Below are 16,448 nucleotides of genomic sequence, written 5' to 3'. Positions count from 1 at the left end.
GGGGTGCGGACGGGAGCGTGAATCCTTTCATGAGTGCGCTCGTGGCACGCACGCTTACAGACACGCAATGGTCCCTCAGCGCCTCCGCCGCCGGCTTCCTGCTCGCTACTCCCTGAACACCTCAGGCTCCTCCCCTCTCTCTACCAATGTGCTCCTATGCGTATGTCGCACCCCGCTTTCCCACCGTATGCAGTCGCGCATCGTTTTCCACATGCGCGGCGATGCCACAAGTCGACCACGCGGCACAGTGCAGCAGATCGGAGCCCTTCAGTGGACATCTCTTTTTAAGGTTTCGGAGATATGCGCGCGCGGCGACGGCCCTTCGTATGCCCAAACGTTGACGACCACGCATCACTCCAGCAGCGAAGTCGTTCAGCACTCGCTGGGCCGCGATGCCCTCGCAGACAGTATGAGAGGAGGTCGGGGACGTTGACGCCACCGCCTATAACAGCAAGTATATCGTGCTGAGAGTCGATCGTGCCGCTACCGGAAACGATGCGGCTCTCTGAAAATCAGCAGCATCAGTGAGTAAAATGCGCAGAGGGAACGCAACAGAGATGGGCTTGGCCCTATTAGAGAAGCATCTCGGCAACTGTCAAGTGCACGTGCGCATTTAAGTCTCTGACTTGAATATGGGCCGGCGGTAGATCGCGCGAGTTCCGCAAGGAGGGGGAGGCATTAATGGCCCGAGCAGTGCTGCGGTGTAAAAGCTCTGCTGTTTTTTTGTTCCTTCCTCCATCCCTCTTCCCCTACCTGATCCACCTATGCTCATGATACGCGGTGAGCCGCACTTGGCTGGCCAAGGACTATCAAATCGGTCAGGGAATCTCTGAAGAGAAGGTCGGTGAGCAGACACAATGGTGCTCAAGGCGAAAGCGATCCCATCGCTTCTCTACTCTCTTCTGTTTTCTTTTTTTTGGTGTTACCATTCGTTCATGACCCACCGTGACTTGCAGCGCATTTTCGCTGCCCTCACCACACCCGCATCGCCTCTCCGGCTGCTTTCCCTTTTTGTTTTTGCTTTTTTGGCGTCTGCTCACGTCATGGACTGAACAGCCGACACCGCCCCTGAGCGCATGCCTTTGCCCTTTCGGACGCTGTATTGTTTGAAGCCGCCTTCAACCACACTGCTTGTCAGTGTGAGATCACCTTCGTGGAGCCCTTTCCCACACACGCACACCTCCCCCACCTCCCTCTCTTTCCCACAGAGGCGGAGGCCAGTGGTGTCACGTGCCTTGCTCAGAGACGGAGGGCAGAACGATCGCCGCCCCTCTTTCCTGCGGCCTGCGTCCTCTTCGTTTGTGTTTCGCGTCTCCTTTCGTCTCCTCTTCACTCTCCGCTGCTGCCGTTTGGGCTGCCGGACGACTTCAATCGTATGCGCCCTTCGATTTTTTGCGTATGCGCGCTTCAGTTGCTCACATATCTTTACTCACGGCGTTTGTCAGCGCGGCTTTCTCCTCTCTCGCCCTGCCCGCCTCGCAATTCTTTTTTTTAAATTTTTACCCGTCTGTGGCGTCTGCTCTTCTTATCGGTGCCGGCGCTCTGCCGCTGATGTTCACGAACGAAACGCACGCAACGTGTTTTCGTGTCCAGACCCCCCCTTCACGCGCGCCTTGCCCCCCTCTCCCCTCCCCTGTCGTCTTCTCAGCCTTTGATGGAAGCGCTCACGCTCGCTGGCGCTGCTACTTGCCTAATCTGCTGACCTCGAGGAAGTCACGTGTGCTCGTTAGCATCTACTGCGCAGCAGCTTCTTGGCATGCTGCGGTGAGGGGAAGAAGTTGAAGGGATCGGCCTGTTTGTCGACCGCGGCGCTCTCTCGCCCCTCTTATTGCTCTCTTTAGTCTGTGCATGCCGTATTTATTTTACACCTTCCTCCCCCCTCCTCCCACTGTGTGTGAGGCCTCTCTTTCGCTTTTCTCCCTCCCCCTCTCTCTCACGCGTCCTCATCTGCCCCAATGCTGCTCCGCTCTTGTGAGCCGCGCCCTCGCCATCTCCAGAAAGTGAGGAGCGCCGCCGTTCTCTGGCGCAGGCTTCACCCTTCACGCTCGCCGTGGGCCTTTTTTCGTGGTGCACATCACTTCCTTTACTCTTGTTCGGCCTCTCTCCTTAATAATGGGCCGCCTTGAGGTGCAGGTCTGCAGCGCCCGCAACGTGGCAAACCTGCAGAGGGTCGGCAAGCCCGACCCGTACGTCAAGGTGAAGCTGGGCGGCACTAAGAAGTCGCACGCCAGCTACAAGACCCGCGTCATTGAGGACTCCCTCCACCCCACCTGGAATGAGCTCTTCAAGTTTAACGTGGCTGACGTCGACTCGACGCAAGTGCTGTTCGAGCTGTGGAATAGCAACATTCTTGTGGACGACCTCCTCGGCACGTACCGCCTCTCTCTCAACGGCCTCACCCGCGGCGTCGTTCTGGACACCTGGGTGATTCTCGATGGCACGAAAGCTTCATGCTCGGAGCTGCACGTGCGTGCCCTCGCCGTGGATTTTGGCCGGGATCCGGCGCCTGGCGACTTAGTCACCGCATCGCTAGAGCAGAATGGTGCGCCGCCTCCGCCGCCGCCGCCGAGCCAGACGTGCCGTCCTCCAAGCACGTACTCGGTGCCAGCGCCGGCAACTGCACTGCAGTCATACTTGCCCGCTCTAGGACCACCACGCCCGGTGGTGTACGGTGCTTCAGGTGCGGTGATGCCGCAAGGCCAGTATGGGTACCCTGCTTCGCTACAAGCACAGAGCTACGGCTACGGTGCTTCCCTGCCGCCACAGCGACCGCAGCCCCAAGGATACGGCTATGGCGCGCCACCGCCGCAGCAGTCCGTGTACGGCACCCCGCAGCCACTGCAGCGCCCGCCGTACGTTGGTGGTCCTCCTCCACCCCCGGTGTACGGTCCTGCCTCGGTGCAGTCGCGCCCGGTGCAGATGGCCTATGGTATCCCTCCCTATATGTGAGCGAAGGTGTGGATATCCGCGGCGTGACAGCGCATCGGAAGCGGGTGAAGAGGGGGGAGCAGACAATAATGGCAGGAGCGCATATATTTATATATATAGAAAGAGAGGGAGAGGGAGCATCTGGTGTCCTGTTTCTCCCGTCTACAGGTTTACATGTGCGAAGTCATCCGTCCCCCAACACCACGCGCACAGACGCGAGCGCGTCCATACAGCTTCCGTCTTCCATGCCGTGTCGCCTCGACCTTCTCATTGCTCCCTCGCCATCATTTTTTTATGCTCGGCGCCTCGGTATTGTGGAAGAAGGACCCACACGCTCTATGACTATAGTAATATATATATATATATACCGAAATACGCCCCCTCGACCTTGTCCTCTATTCTCACCAACTTTGACCTCCGCGAGTGTGTCGCCCATCTTCGTGGTACACCATCGGCGACTTGGCGGTGCTGCGAATGCGGTGCGGCGCTTTGGTTCGATCCTTCGGTGTCGCCTTCGTCTCCGCTTTCTCTCTCTCTCTCCTTCACTCTGGTGTCATGGGCGTCTGCTACCTTTTCGCATAGCCTATTGCTGCACTTGGCGCCTGAGCCGTCCTGCCTTCCAACGCCCAAAGCATGTGCGCGTGGCGGATAGACCTCTCCCCGTGCACCACCTCGGAGAAGAATCGGGTCTGCGTGATGGGCGCGGCAGCGGGTAGGGGGAAGGGGCGGTAGGTGCATCCTCTCTGCGGTGTGGCCGCCAAGCGCTGCGGTAGCGTTGAGCGACAGCGATCCAGCCCTGAGACCTTTTCCCCTCTCACCTTCGCTGTGACCTGCCAATACGCCGCAGCTGCTGAGGGCTCTTTGACACTCTCTCGCCTTTCTCGCTCGCCTTTTCTTTGGAGTTCTCCGTTGGGGGGGGGGCTCGCCCTTCGCACCAACCGCAGCGCAGAAATGATAAAGGTGCACCATTCCGTTTGCACACGTCCACCCCACTCCAACTCCTTCCAGCGGCGCCACGCGGGTCTGTGAGCCGCACACGCCTTATCTACAGGCGACTGCTTAACCTTTCAGCTCTTTTCGTGATCCACTCCCCACAGCTGCAATAAGCAGAGATAGGCGCGTTACTCAATGGGCCGTCTGGAGGTGCGTGTCTGCGGAGCCCGAAACGTCGGCGATGCCGGCACACTTGGCGCCACCGGCCTGTACGTGAAGATGCGTATGGGAGGCCACAAAGAGAAGCAAGTCCAGTTCAGAACAAAGGTGGCCAGCAACGTCGTCAGCCCCATCTGGAATGAAGTTTTCCGGTTTCAGGAAGCCGTCGGCGACAGCGCCCCGGTGCTGTTCGAGCTGTGGACAGACAACGTCATTGTAGGCGACCTCATCGGCGTCTATGTACTTTCTATGGACGGCTTCACCCGCGGCGTAGTGAGCGACATGTGGATCGCTCTCATGGGCACCCGCCTCTCTTCGGCAGAGCTTCATCTGCAAGTACTGGCCGTGGACTTCGGCGCTGATCCGCAGCCCGGCAGCATCGTTGTGCGCGCTCTTGAGGAATACGCCACTGCTGCGAAGACGAGGGAGGTCGCATCTGCTGATGACCTCGACTCGGCTGGGAGGTCGGCACCCAGCGAGCTGGCAATGGCCATCCCATTGCAGCCTCAAGGAGCGCCTCCACCGCAGCCGCTGCCGCAGTCGATCTGCGCCGAACAGCGCAGCGAAGCTCACTGCCCGCAGTACAGCCCACAACCGCTCGCCCCGTGCGTGACTGCTATGCAGCAGCCTCCGCCTCTGCCAATGTACAACCAGGAAATGGCACCGTCAGGCCACTGCGACAATTTGGCGAGGCAGCTGCACCAGTACAGCTACGGTCCTTCGCCGATGTAAAAAAATCAAGTATCTGCCGCGTATTATGTTGATGCAGCGCTTGTGGCGGTGATGCGTAGAATGGAAGAGTGCTCGAGTCACGATGGCCGAGCTGACGATGCGCTCCCCCCTTTTTGCTGGACCGAAATGGTACGACTGACCCTTTCTGAGTTTTGACCCTCTGTTTCATTTTAGTCTTTAGCCGTCTGACCTCTATTGTTGCGCTGTCCCCGCTATCCTCCGATGTACTCTGCTTGCATGCGGGGTCAAATCCGCTTGCTCAACCTCTCCGTTGTCTTTGCTGCTTCGCTGCCTTTTTTTTAGCCTCCGTTTCCGCGCATCACACAGGAACACACCTCCCAGTCAGCGCGGTGTCTCAGGGAGTCTTGTGTCCCCTTTTCGACTCGCGGCGTGCCGGAGGTGTCCAGCGGCCCCTTTCCCTCCCTTTTCTATCCACGCCCATGCCGAGCCGCTTTTGGCGGGGGCAGGGTAGAGCGGCTGCGCTGTAAGGTGGAAGGGGGGGGTCGGGGCTGTGGATTGCGATGAATGCTTTGGGGTCGGCTCGTGAAAGGCGCTGCGTCAGAGCGGCCTGTAACGGCGCGCTCTTCTGTACCATTCATGCGACGAGCAGAGCCTCCGCACCGTCCTAGGCACTATTCACCGGCATGATGGGAGCGGCTGCAAGGCCATCTACCAAGCGGCGTGCGCGTAGAGCTGGGGGCGGAGATGGCGATCAGGCGGCTGAGCCGGCGTGCGGAGCGCTGTGCAGATCCCTTTGGGTAGCGTGGAAGAACTGAGCCGCACAGCGCGAAAAGAGGGCGATTGGAATTGAACCTGATAGTGTTAGGCGTATGAGTACGCATAAGCATCCACATGTCTGTCTCTCTCTCCTGATTCGTTCGGGGGCACGGGCATACGCACGTTCTCTTCTCGCCCTTTCCCTTCTCCACGTGCCACAGCGCCAATGTGCTGCAGGCCGGGGGAGGCCGGCGATGTTCTCCTCGTCTCGTCCCCTCATCTTCGGTGCCTCTTCGCGGCAATTCTCGCGGGTGTCACTTTCTCGATGCTGCTCGAGCTCCATGCGTCTTCATGGACCCACGCAAAGAGCCCTCCAGCTTGGTTCGAGGGGGAGGAGGGGTGACAGATATCCGTGACCGGATTGGGTGTTCCGCCTGCACGCCCCATTGCGAAGTGGCTGCTGGTGCTCCTTTATGGCATTGGGCGCGCTGATGGATGGCTGGGCGGCCACTTCCCCTGCCGCTCTCACGAGGCTCCGCATTCCGCTTTCAAACAAATACAAAAAGACTCGTATGCCCTCGCTGTTGAAGGGGGACAGTGCCCCCGCTCACGCGTGGCTCTGCGTCGGCCACACACGGCGGATCACTTGGTCTGCAGCCCGTGACGCAAACGCCTCGAAGACGCCTCGTCCGTTACCTTGCCTTTGCTGATCATCGATTCTGTCTGCTGTATGTGCCTCCTCCTCTCTCCTCTCCTCCACGCTGTCCTCTCTACCGCAGCTTCGGCATCTTATAGACAGCTTGGCTTCGCCGCCTCGTCCATCATGTCGATGCAGCACGACTTCAGTCATCCGCGTCAGTTAGACGACATGCGGGCCATTAGTGCTGCCATCAAGTCCTTTAGCGCTGACATGATCAAGATGATGCTGCTTATGAAAGAACTTGGCACCACGCTGGAGCGAGTAAGCCACTCCTTCGACGCGCTCACGTCTCTCAGCTTCACTACGGACGGAGTGAAGGGTTATGTGCACCACTTCGCCGAGGAGGTCCTCTGCATGAAGGAAGGCGTCGCCTTTCGCAACTACAACAAGCTCGTTCACGAGGAGGTGCTGGCCCCGGTGGAGCGGCTGAAGGTGTCCTTGAAGGCGACAGAGAAGGCGGCCAAGAGGGAGAAAGGCGCTTTTGAGCGGTACAAGAAGAGAAAGCAGCGCGTGGACAGGCAGGAGAAGCAGTTTGCTGAGAGGAAAAGAGCCCTGGACACGAGTAAATCGTATCCCACACACGTGCAGGCGCGCAATCAGTCACTCGCCGCCCTGCAGCAATCCAAAATGGAGTTCGAGGGGGCCTTCGTGACGCTGGTGAGCGAGGTGGAGAAGGTAACGTCGACGTCACTCAAACGCTATCTCGAACTGAACGCCGGCTACATGACGTCTGTCGTAGACGCGCTTACGAAGACGGACCCCACCATCGAGGAGGCGGTTGCCCTCTACCGTAAAGAACAGCAGCAGTACTGGCAGAGCGCCATCAAGCAGCGCTGCGCAGAGGCAGATGCGGAGCTGGCGGCTTCGTACGCCACACGCGGGTACCGGCTGGACCCGAATGACATGAACGGCAGCCTGCTCGACAGTGTTGCCAGCAGGGCTTCGCCGGGTCGGCCTCCTCTCTCTATGGGGTCCCCGTCCGTGGCGCCGCCCCTGGTGGCGGCTGTTGGGCCCTCTTTCCCAGGCCCATCGCCAGCGAAGGGGCCGGGGACGCCGGCGCCCCCCCGAAGCACAGCGGGCGGAGACGGCGCGCCGCCGGCCCAGCAGAGCCGCAACACGACCCCGCCCGGCGCAGCGGCCACAGCGCCGACGACCGCCGCCGCCAAGTCTCTATCGCCTGCGAAGAGCCCGTCGCAAGTGCGTCAGAGCGTCGAGGACAGCAATGACGACGAGGACTTTGGCTCCATCTCACAAGTGGGCTTTGCAGGCAGGGCAGCGCCGGTGCTCTACAACTTTAGCCGTGGCCCCCCGTCGCAGGCGTCGTCGGTACCACCGCCGAACGGCTACAACGCATCCTATGACGCCGCTCTGGCAACCGAGTTCAAACGTCGCATGGAGGCGAAGAGCATCACCGCCTCTGAGGTGTGCCTCCCTCAACGGACAGAGGGGGAGTAGCGGTGGCACAGAAAGCTCAGCCCAGCGGGCCTCACAGAGGCGCGTGGACGCCTTTTTGCCTGAGTCACTCCGGTGGGGCCGTGACTGGCTTGTCTTTCTTCTGCGCATGCGCAGGTGCACGCCGCTTCGCCCTCAGCCTGCATGCAAAGCCTCGGCTGGAGAGAGGTGTGCTGCCGTGAGGCGTCCGGGCGTGTCTGCATGAATTCCTTTTTTTCCCCTCGTCTCTCTTCACTTGCTCTCTATTTGGTGCCCTCTAGTTCTCACGGCGCCACTGTGCACATGCCTGTCTCTTCACGTCTCCCTTCGCGAGCGTGAGTGCCTGAGGCCGCTTCTCTTGCGTCTGCAGGGACGCGGTACCCTCGCGCTGGCACCCCAAGTCCGGCGAAGCGTCGAGCTCCGTACTCGGCGGCGGACGAGACTCCGCCAGCGGTGTTCTCCTGCAAGGCGCCTTTTTCGAGTGCGTGCTGCAGTGCCGGCGCAGGGCGGATCGACCTCGTGAAAAAGGGGCCGGCCAAGTCGGAGGTGCAGCCCAACGTTTTCCATGCGCCTTTGGGCTCGCTCACGTATCACCTCCCCGTCCTCCCCCCTCTTCCTCTTTCCACCATCACCACCACCACACTCCTCACCTCGGGTTATACCGAGGCTCAGCAAAGGAACCCTGACCTGCATGTTCGCTCGCAGACGTGCGCTTCCATGCTCGGGTGTGGCACACCCGGCGAGGCAGTGCCCTGAACCTCCGCCAGTCCCTCGCTGCGGCTTCGTGGCCTGAAGTCGCACACTCGCGCGCTCACATCCTCTCCGCCCCTAATCCTCGGCACCGATCCTCATTCTCCTCAGCGTCCAACGACTCTCTCTCTTTGTACCTCTGCACCCTATGTTACCCGCGCCGCATTGTGACTGGTACTTTCTTTGTTGCTGAGCTCTCCGTCCTCTCCCACGCTGTGCGCCACCAAAACAAAAAGAAGAGTGGCGCTCTTGGCGTGCACTGCCTCCCTCCCGACTCCGGTGGACGCTTCCTGTGGCTTCAGAGCCACACCACTTCTCTGCCTCACGCTGGCCTTATCGCGTCTCGCTCATTCCGAAAGGGGTCCTTCTCCTCCACACCATCCCCCCTTTTCCTGTGCCTTTTCCGTGCTGTGCTGCTGGCGAGGGTTGACAGAGCCCGTTGGCAGAGGAAAGCGCTCGGTTGCTGTTGAGCTCCTGCGCACCTTCCAGCCTTCCTCTCTGTTCGTCTATCTGTCTGTCGCCCTTGTCGTCTCTCCCTTTGTGCATTTTGTTTCCTGTGGCATGCGTGCTCCTCCGCTGCTCTCCTCTTTCGTACGTGTCTGCATCGGTGTCTGTGTACCGTCTCCTCCATCGTCTTTTTTTTTGATGATGACAGAGCGCATCGCGTCTACCCTATCCTTCACCCGACTGCCTTCTTTTCTTCCTGCTCTCGCGTGTCGCCGCGCATCACACAGGAGCACACCTCCCAGTCAGCGCGGTGTCTCAGGGAGTCTTGTGTCCCCTTTTCGACTCGCGGCGTGCCGGAGGTGTCCAGCGGCCCCTTTCCCTCCCTTTTCTATCCACGCCCATGCCGAGCCGCTTTTGGCGGGGGCAGGGTAGAGCGGCTGCGCTGTAAGGTGGAAGGGGGGGGTCGGGGCTGTGGATTGCGATGAATGCTTTGGGGTCGGCTCGTGAAAGGCGCTGCGTTTTCACTTGTATTCACTGTGCCCATTTCAGGGGTGCTGCGCCACCTACTTGGTCCTCCTCTCCGCTCATCGCTTCCTCACACACACACACACACACTTCTATGGAAGCCCCGCCCTCCCCCGACTCGCCTTCGTTTCTTTTGGTTGAATGTGCCTCTCATCACGACGCTTGCGTGTCTCTCCTTCGCTTGTGCGCTGCGCCTCTCCTGCTCGTCGTGCCCCACATGTAGTGCTCGATGAGCGCGCCCACGCCAGAACGGGGGAAGGGGGAAAGAGGGAAGGGGCTTGCAGCACCGCTCTGTCCTCTCCTTTCGTAGACGCGTTGTCGAACGTTTCTACTCATGGCTCAAGTTGACAGGTGCCACAGATTCTTCATACAGTTTCTCATCTCCAAGAAAGAAAAGTGATTACGGCACTGCGACGCCGTAAAGAGAGAGGGTGCAAACGGCTTGTGGGGAAGTGGGAGCCGCATGCGCCGCCGCTTATCATTGCTCCCCTAGGGGGGAACGGACGCGTCATGATGGCGCGCACACTCCCGGCGCTCTCCATCGCTCTGCAAAGCACTTCATGGACGGATATGCGATATCCCTGCTGATCTTATATCTCCCCCCTCCCCCCTCCACACACACATACGCACACCGCCTCCACACACATACGCAAACGTATGCGCGCGTTTCGCCCTTCCCGACTGCGTCACAGCAATCACGCGTGCCCTTTGCAGCTTCGCACACGCCGTCAAGACGTCATTCAGAAGCTTCTTTCACTTTTTACTTCTTGTTCGTATTTATTTCACCCCCACTCCGAACTCCTTTTCTGCTGTGTGCGCGTACGTTTGTGTAAATGTGTCTGCGCAATTCTCGAAAGTAATTGCGCATCACTGCCGGCGTTATTTCTGTTTTTTTTTCTTTTGCTGTCATTCTCTTCTCGATCCTCTGTGCCTCACCTCTGCAAGCCGCAGGTGTGCCTCTTTTTCTTTCGCATTGTCTTCGCCTGCGGACGTCGCCCCTCTTCCTTCCACTCCTCGCAGTCGCTCGGAGCGGTCGCGCATCCTCGAGGTCGCGTGACTGCCCCGTGTCGAGATGCCCCAGACCCACCTCACCCAGCACCAGCGAACGCGTGCGCAGTACGTTTCCACGATGCACGAACAGCTGAAGGCGCTTAGCCTGGCCACCAAAGAGGCTCTGACGTATTACGACAAGTACCTTGTCGCCATGGAAAAGGTAATGGGCTGCCTCGTGAAGAGCAGCGCCGCCGTGGACGACATGGAACGGTACCTCGAACTTAAGGGCACGGCGGGTGCTCCGCCTCTTTCTCAGATGTCAGGCTGCCTCGCTGCCGCTTACAGCAGGTGGCACACCTCTGCGGAGCTGAATATGATGCGAACGGAGCTGGACTTTCTGCAAGAGGTCAGTACCACTGGCCGACGTATCGCCAAGCAGACGAAGAACGCATCGGCGGTGCTGGATAAGGCGGCGAAGAAGTGTGCAACCGTGAACTCGCCCAAGTTCGAAGCGAAGGCTTCCTGCAGCTCGGGCAAGAGACTGGAAAAGCTGTTGCGCGAGCAGCAGGAAAGGAATACAGAGATGAAGAAAATTGAGAAGGCCGTTGCAGATGACGTGGCGTCGCTCACGACCTCGTGTTCTACGAAGCTCGCCACTCGGGGCCGCGCACTCTACGCAGCCTTTGCGAGCATTGGCCACAGAACATTGGTCTGCTTCCCTGATGTGTGCCTGAATCCGTCGCCCAAGGCACCTACAGGAGAAAATGCATCTGCGCCGCTGCCAGCGCCACCGCCATCTTCTGCCAACCCGACAAAGCCACATCATGAGGATAAGCCACCTGACGCTGATGCCCCACCTCTCTCTCAGCCAGCCCCGAGTGCTGACTGCGCCGAAGCGCGTCTCGGCTCAGCCAGCGAAGCTGCCAATTCGGGCGTACAGCTGGAGCCCAGCCCACGTGAAAGCGGGGCTGGGAAACCATGAAGGAGCCGCGAGAGAAGGTATTGCGCCATGCGGAAGAGGCTGGAAGAAAAAAAGTGAGCGACTCCCGTACAGCAGCGCTGCCCCTTCACTGGCCGCGACATGTGGTTCTTTTTTTCTTCATGTGTGACACGCTCAGATGTGGGGTCCTCCGCACCCTCATCTCGAGCAGGGCTACCGTTGCCAAGTGCGCCACCAACGTGTCCGGCCTTTTTCGTGTGTTTGTTTGCTGCTTCGCCCCACATGGGACCTCTCGCAGGGGTGTTCTCCCCGATGCCCTCAACTTTGCCGTTGTCGTTCTTGGTGGTGCTTCTTATTCGCCTCTCGCGACTGCGAGGAAGAGCGGCGCCAGCCTCTGCTTGTGATCGCCGCTGTCGTATCGAGGTGACCGTCTCGCACACGCTGGTGTCCTCAATTTTTCTTTTTGCTCAGTGGCACGCGATGCCTCTGCTCCGCACCTGTGTGCGCCACGTGCGCAGCTTTGTGTTTTTTCTTTCTATGCGATGCACCGCAGCCCTTCCCCTCTGCCTCCCTTCCAGGGCGTCTTTCTCTATCCCGTATTCTTCTTTGAGGCGTAATGCCCCTCCCCCACTCTCTCTCCGCCCTGCTGCTGCATCTGCTGTGCACACAAGGTGCTGCGCTGCAGCGTGCAGCCTCTCTGAGTCGTGTCTCTCCCTCTTTCCCTCCTTTAGCGTAACTGTTGCGCGCGTTTCCCATTCGCCTCCTCCTCCTCCGTTGTGTTCTCTTTTTTGTTGGCGATGCGGTTTGTGCAGCGCTCCTCCGTCAACACAGTGGCGACAGTGACGTACCACTCCAGCGCATTTCGTCGAAGGGAGGCGGCACGAATGTTTTGTTGCTGTGGAGCCTCTCCAGTCTCGCCTTCGCGGTCAGCACCCAGAGGAAACGCGGCGGCTTCCACGCTTCTCACTTTCGCGAAAGGATGGTGCCCTCCCAGTTTCCAGCCCCCCCTCTTCCTCATTCTCCTTGGGCGTTCTGTTCTTCCTTAGCTTTCCTCGGTGCGCGCAGAGAATACACGCCCCACACAGAGGCTTCGCGCGTCTCTCCAAGATGGCGCCCCTCCCGTGCCTCCGGTGAGTCTTTTTGTATGAAGCGCATTCGTGAGCGCGGCGTCACGAGTACCTCCACGCGTCATGGCCTCAAACCGATTCAGGCTGCCTTACATCAGAGTGTGAGGCGATAGCCACCCCCCTTACCTTCCTTCGCACGCCCCTTAGTGACATCCGCTGCGCGACCGCAAAGGTTGCGGAATAACGCATCCCTGTACATTGCCTTTCTCTCAAAGGTGGGAACGTGTGCTGCGGAGTCATTCAGGCATCGCAGAGGATTCGAAGCGCCCCCGTTGCAGTGCGAGTGCTGCCACCGTCGTGCCAGCAGCTGAGGCAGCCGCGCTGATATCCTACGCATGAGCAGCCATGCCGCGTTCTGGTGGATATGCCCGGCAAAGCAGACGCCAGCGCCGCTCGCCAGCGAAACGTGGCGGTAGAAGGGAGGCTCTCAGGCGAGTCATGAGATGTTGTTGAACCAGTGTGTGTAAGCGTGTGCGACGGAGGGCGTCATGGGAACGCAAGGCCTACAACAGTTGACCGAAGCACTGTTAGCGGCTCTCCCCTCTTCAATCAACATGAACGGCATCCACCTGCCGTGAGGAGGCGGTGGTGAACCGCATGCGATCGGCGGGTGTTTCAGCGGCGAAGTGCTCTTCGCGTTGAAGCGTACTGTCGTATTCAGATATGCGCATCTGGCTGCCGGCGGGGGTGAATTGCGATGCGCTGAAGATCCATGAAACGCGACGACTGTCGAAGCAGTGGTAGCGCCGAATAGCGCCCACGAAACGCTTGAAGCATTTATCGATCCAGGAGCCATGATCACCGAAGTGCCTGGCAATACTACCGCCGCCGCACCTGCGCCTGCAGCTGACGGCCGTCATCGCCCTCTCGAGCTATCCGTTCCACCTGCTTCCTCTCTTTCTGGGCCTCCCTTTTTTCTTATAGCCTCGCCGTTGTCGCTTCGAAGAACCCAAGACGTAACCTTGCTCACGGCGGTGGCAGCTCAGAGGAGCCTACTTGCGGTGGCGCTTCTACCAGCAGTGCTGCAACTGGCGGGGTGTGGGTATCGCCCTCTCTGTCCCATGGGAAGGGGGGATGACCGCAGTCTTCTGCTCCGATCCATAGCCGGCGAGCGTGAGTCTTACCAGCCGCTTTCCTTCTCTCATCAACTTTATGTCTTCCGCTCTTAGAGAAGCCGCATGCCTCGCACACACACACACGCACACATGGCTCACGGAGCCGTGCCACTTAAGCTCGTTGCGTGCGTCAGAACGGCACCCCTCCCCATCACAACCGCATGCCACTGCTGACACACTTCTTTGTCGACGTCTCTCTCTTTTTGTTGTTGCCGGCCTCTCTGTTCGCGTCCCTCATCGGCTGCTCACACCCCCTCCGCCTCATTTTGCTGCAGGGGCAACGCCGCCTCCCTTCCCCGCTGCTCTGTTCGTGCAGGCCGACGTTGAAAAGGCACGGATAGGCTGCGCCACTTTTACCAGCTTAGCCAGAGAGGTTTCTTTGCCCGTTGGACCCCAAAGAGGAAATCGGATATTGGCCACACGCGCCTTTGCAAGGGAGTGGGCGTTGAGTCGCTGGATGCACCGCACAGCTTCGCTGCAAGACGCCGGCCTCACAGACGCCCCTTGCGCATTGCGTCCAGGGCACCTCTGAGACTGCGCGCATCGCCGTATCGCAAGTGCGCCTCTGCATCAAAGGACCGACTGGTGGCGAGAGTCCGGGTGCCATGCGCATACTCCGCCGGAACTGCAAATCTTTTCGTCTCCACCCCCCTTCCCTTTCTCACCTGTACCACCACCACCACCACTCTCGTGCACGCACGGCGGAGGAAGCAGCGGCAAAGAAGCATTTGCGCTAATGGAAGAAAAAAACGCCTTCTTCGTCGAGGGGACAGATGGGCGTAAGTTTAAGATGGTCATTCGCGGCGACCTCGGCAAGCTCAGCGTGGCCAAAATTCGGCGCTACCTCAGGTCCTACGGCGTGCCAGAGAGCCATCACCTCCTTGCCGGCAACCTGGTGCTGGAGGACGACATGCTTGGCGAACAATTCGGCTTGGAGAACGACTGCGTGCTGCACGTACGGGATCCAGCAGTCGTACAGCGCTCAGAGACGGCCTCTGCACCACCTGCTGCAGTGCAGCAGTGGCAACAGCGACGGTCGTACGCGTCGGAGGAGATGTGGCGTGAGTCTCGGAGCAATCTGGACGACAAATACACGCAGGAGATGGAGCGCAAGATGGAGCGGTTGCAGCGGGAGCTAGACGCAGCAGAGGCGCGCAACGCGGACCTGGAGAACCAACTGGCAGTGATGGCAAAGTCATCGGCAGCTCATCTGCTCCACGACGAAGTCGCGGGAACGCGAGGAAAGAGCTTGTCTAGCGAGGTGGACGGGCTGCAAGTGGCGAGGGAAAGTCTGAGGATGTTGGCGCAGCGGCTGCGAGTCTCGCTTCAGTTTGACAAGAATCTCACGTGCGTAGTGGGGACGGATGCGGACTTCTCCATCTTACTCACTTACGACCCAGCGACCGAGCGACTGTACATTTACTCCTCGCTGCTCACGGAATTACCAGATGACCCGCCGCTGCGCATGAAGCTGTACGAGGTGCTCCTCGAAGGTTCTCTGCTAGGGCGCGAGGTCTGCGGCGGCGGTGTCGGCCTGTCGATGCAGAACAACGTTGTCGTGCTCACAACGTCTCTTCCGGTGCGTCACTGTAGTCCGGAGGCGCTGTGTGATGTGATGCCGCTTTTTGTCGAGACACTCGTGCGCTGGAGAAATCTCATCGATGAGCTCATGCAGTAGATGAGTGGAGGCGCATGTCGGAAGGGCAGAGTGGGGCGCGAGGCCATGACGGGAAGGCGTCATCAGGAGGTGTGCCCTGGTGAAACATAGAAAGAACAGCTCACTTCACGATCCTTCGCATCGCGAAGGACGACTTTCTCTCAGGATCGCAGCGCGTCAGCATATAACGACGCCTTACGCTTGCTCAAAGCAGCGCCATACAGCTCTTTTTTCCCCCTATCGAAGTTAGCGTCGGTGCTTGTCAGGCGTCTAAGCGCCTGTGTTGATGCCGCTTCTTCTTCTTCCTTACGTTTGCCCGGTGCGCATGGCAACTCCGCTTTGCCGAACGCCGAAGCGCTGTGCGTTAGTGATGATCGTGTCCGATTCGATCATTCGCTTGGCAGCATTGCATTCGAGCGAGGGGCGCGGGGGGGGACTCCGCAGGCCTCGCCAAGGGAGGCGGCAGAGATCCGTTGCATCGCTAGATACGCCCATGTGCAGCAACGTTCTCTCTCCACATGGCTTCTGCAGCTCTTCTTCGTACCGCCTATACGAATCGTGTGGCGACGCAGCTGCCGAGCGCACCTGATACCTTTCCTGTCTCGTCCCTTGTCCACACGCACCGTCTCTTTGCAGACGCCGGGAATGCTCTGTCGTACCTCTCTTCTCTCTCTTTTTCCCTTTTCAGCGGAGAAAGCAGTGAGCCGAATCGATCTTGCCCACTGCTCGCGCCCGTAGATGCGAATAAAATCGGAGTCGTCCTGCACGTGCACTTCACAAGCACAGCGTTTCACGCTGCCACACGCTGCAGCATAGAAACGTTGCCCTCTGGCCCACTCCCTCTCTCCCCCCACACGCACGCTCCTTATCTTTGGAACCGTATGCCCCTTTCTTCCTGCATTGCACCTCGCCCTCTCGCTCTCCCTCCCTTCTGCAGCCCGTCTCTCCTCTCAACACACAATGTGTCTCTTCACCTCCTCTCCGCCTATCGCGCTGCAGGATTTGAAGCCTCCCTGCGCAGCGGTGTCGCGGAGCGTGCCCTCCGCCACCGCTCTGGGCGACGACCAAGATAAGCCCTTAGTGTGTGACACGGCGCGATATGCCTCCCCTCTCGACTTCCTTCTGCATCCGCCGCTGCCTCGACAGCTGTAGGCCTTCGTGTACGCGACAGACCAGAAGCCTGGAAACAGTTCAGCTGTATGACGCACCGCTGCTAGTAGGCGCATTGTGCTGC

At 59.4% G+C, this 16,448-nt stretch overlaps 2 protein-coding genes across 2 annotated transcripts; both read left to right on the top strand.

Annotated features, from left to right (window-relative positions):
• Positions 1-10,454: 10,454 nt before the first annotated feature.
• On the top strand, positions 10,455-11,357 carry LSCM1_01374 (uncharacterized protein; the record flags this gene model as incomplete). The annotated part of the gene is made up of 1 exon (XM_067318994.1): positions 10,455-11,357. One exon carries the CDS (start codon positions 10,455-10,457, stop codon positions 11,355-11,357), a length of 903 nt encoding a protein of 300 aa, XP_067176273.1.
• Positions 11,358-14,293: 2,936 nt separating this feature from the next.
• LSCM1_01373 (uncharacterized protein) lies at positions 14,294-15,235 on the top strand (the record flags this gene model as incomplete). The annotated part of the gene is made up of 1 exon (XM_067318993.1): positions 14,294-15,235. One exon carries the CDS (start codon positions 14,294-14,296, stop codon positions 15,233-15,235), a length of 942 nt encoding a protein of 313 aa, XP_067176272.1.
• Between the last annotated feature and the right edge of the window lie 1,213 nt (positions 15,236-16,448).

The sequence above is a fragment of the Leishmania martiniquensis genome, chromosome 31 (assembly GCF_017916325.1).
Source record: "Leishmania martiniquensis isolate LSCM1 chromosome 31, whole genome shotgun sequence".
Lineage (NCBI taxonomy): Eukaryota > Euglenozoa > Kinetoplastea > Trypanosomatida > Trypanosomatidae > Leishmania > Leishmania martiniquensis.
This window is presented reverse-complemented; position numbering and strand designations above follow the sequence as displayed.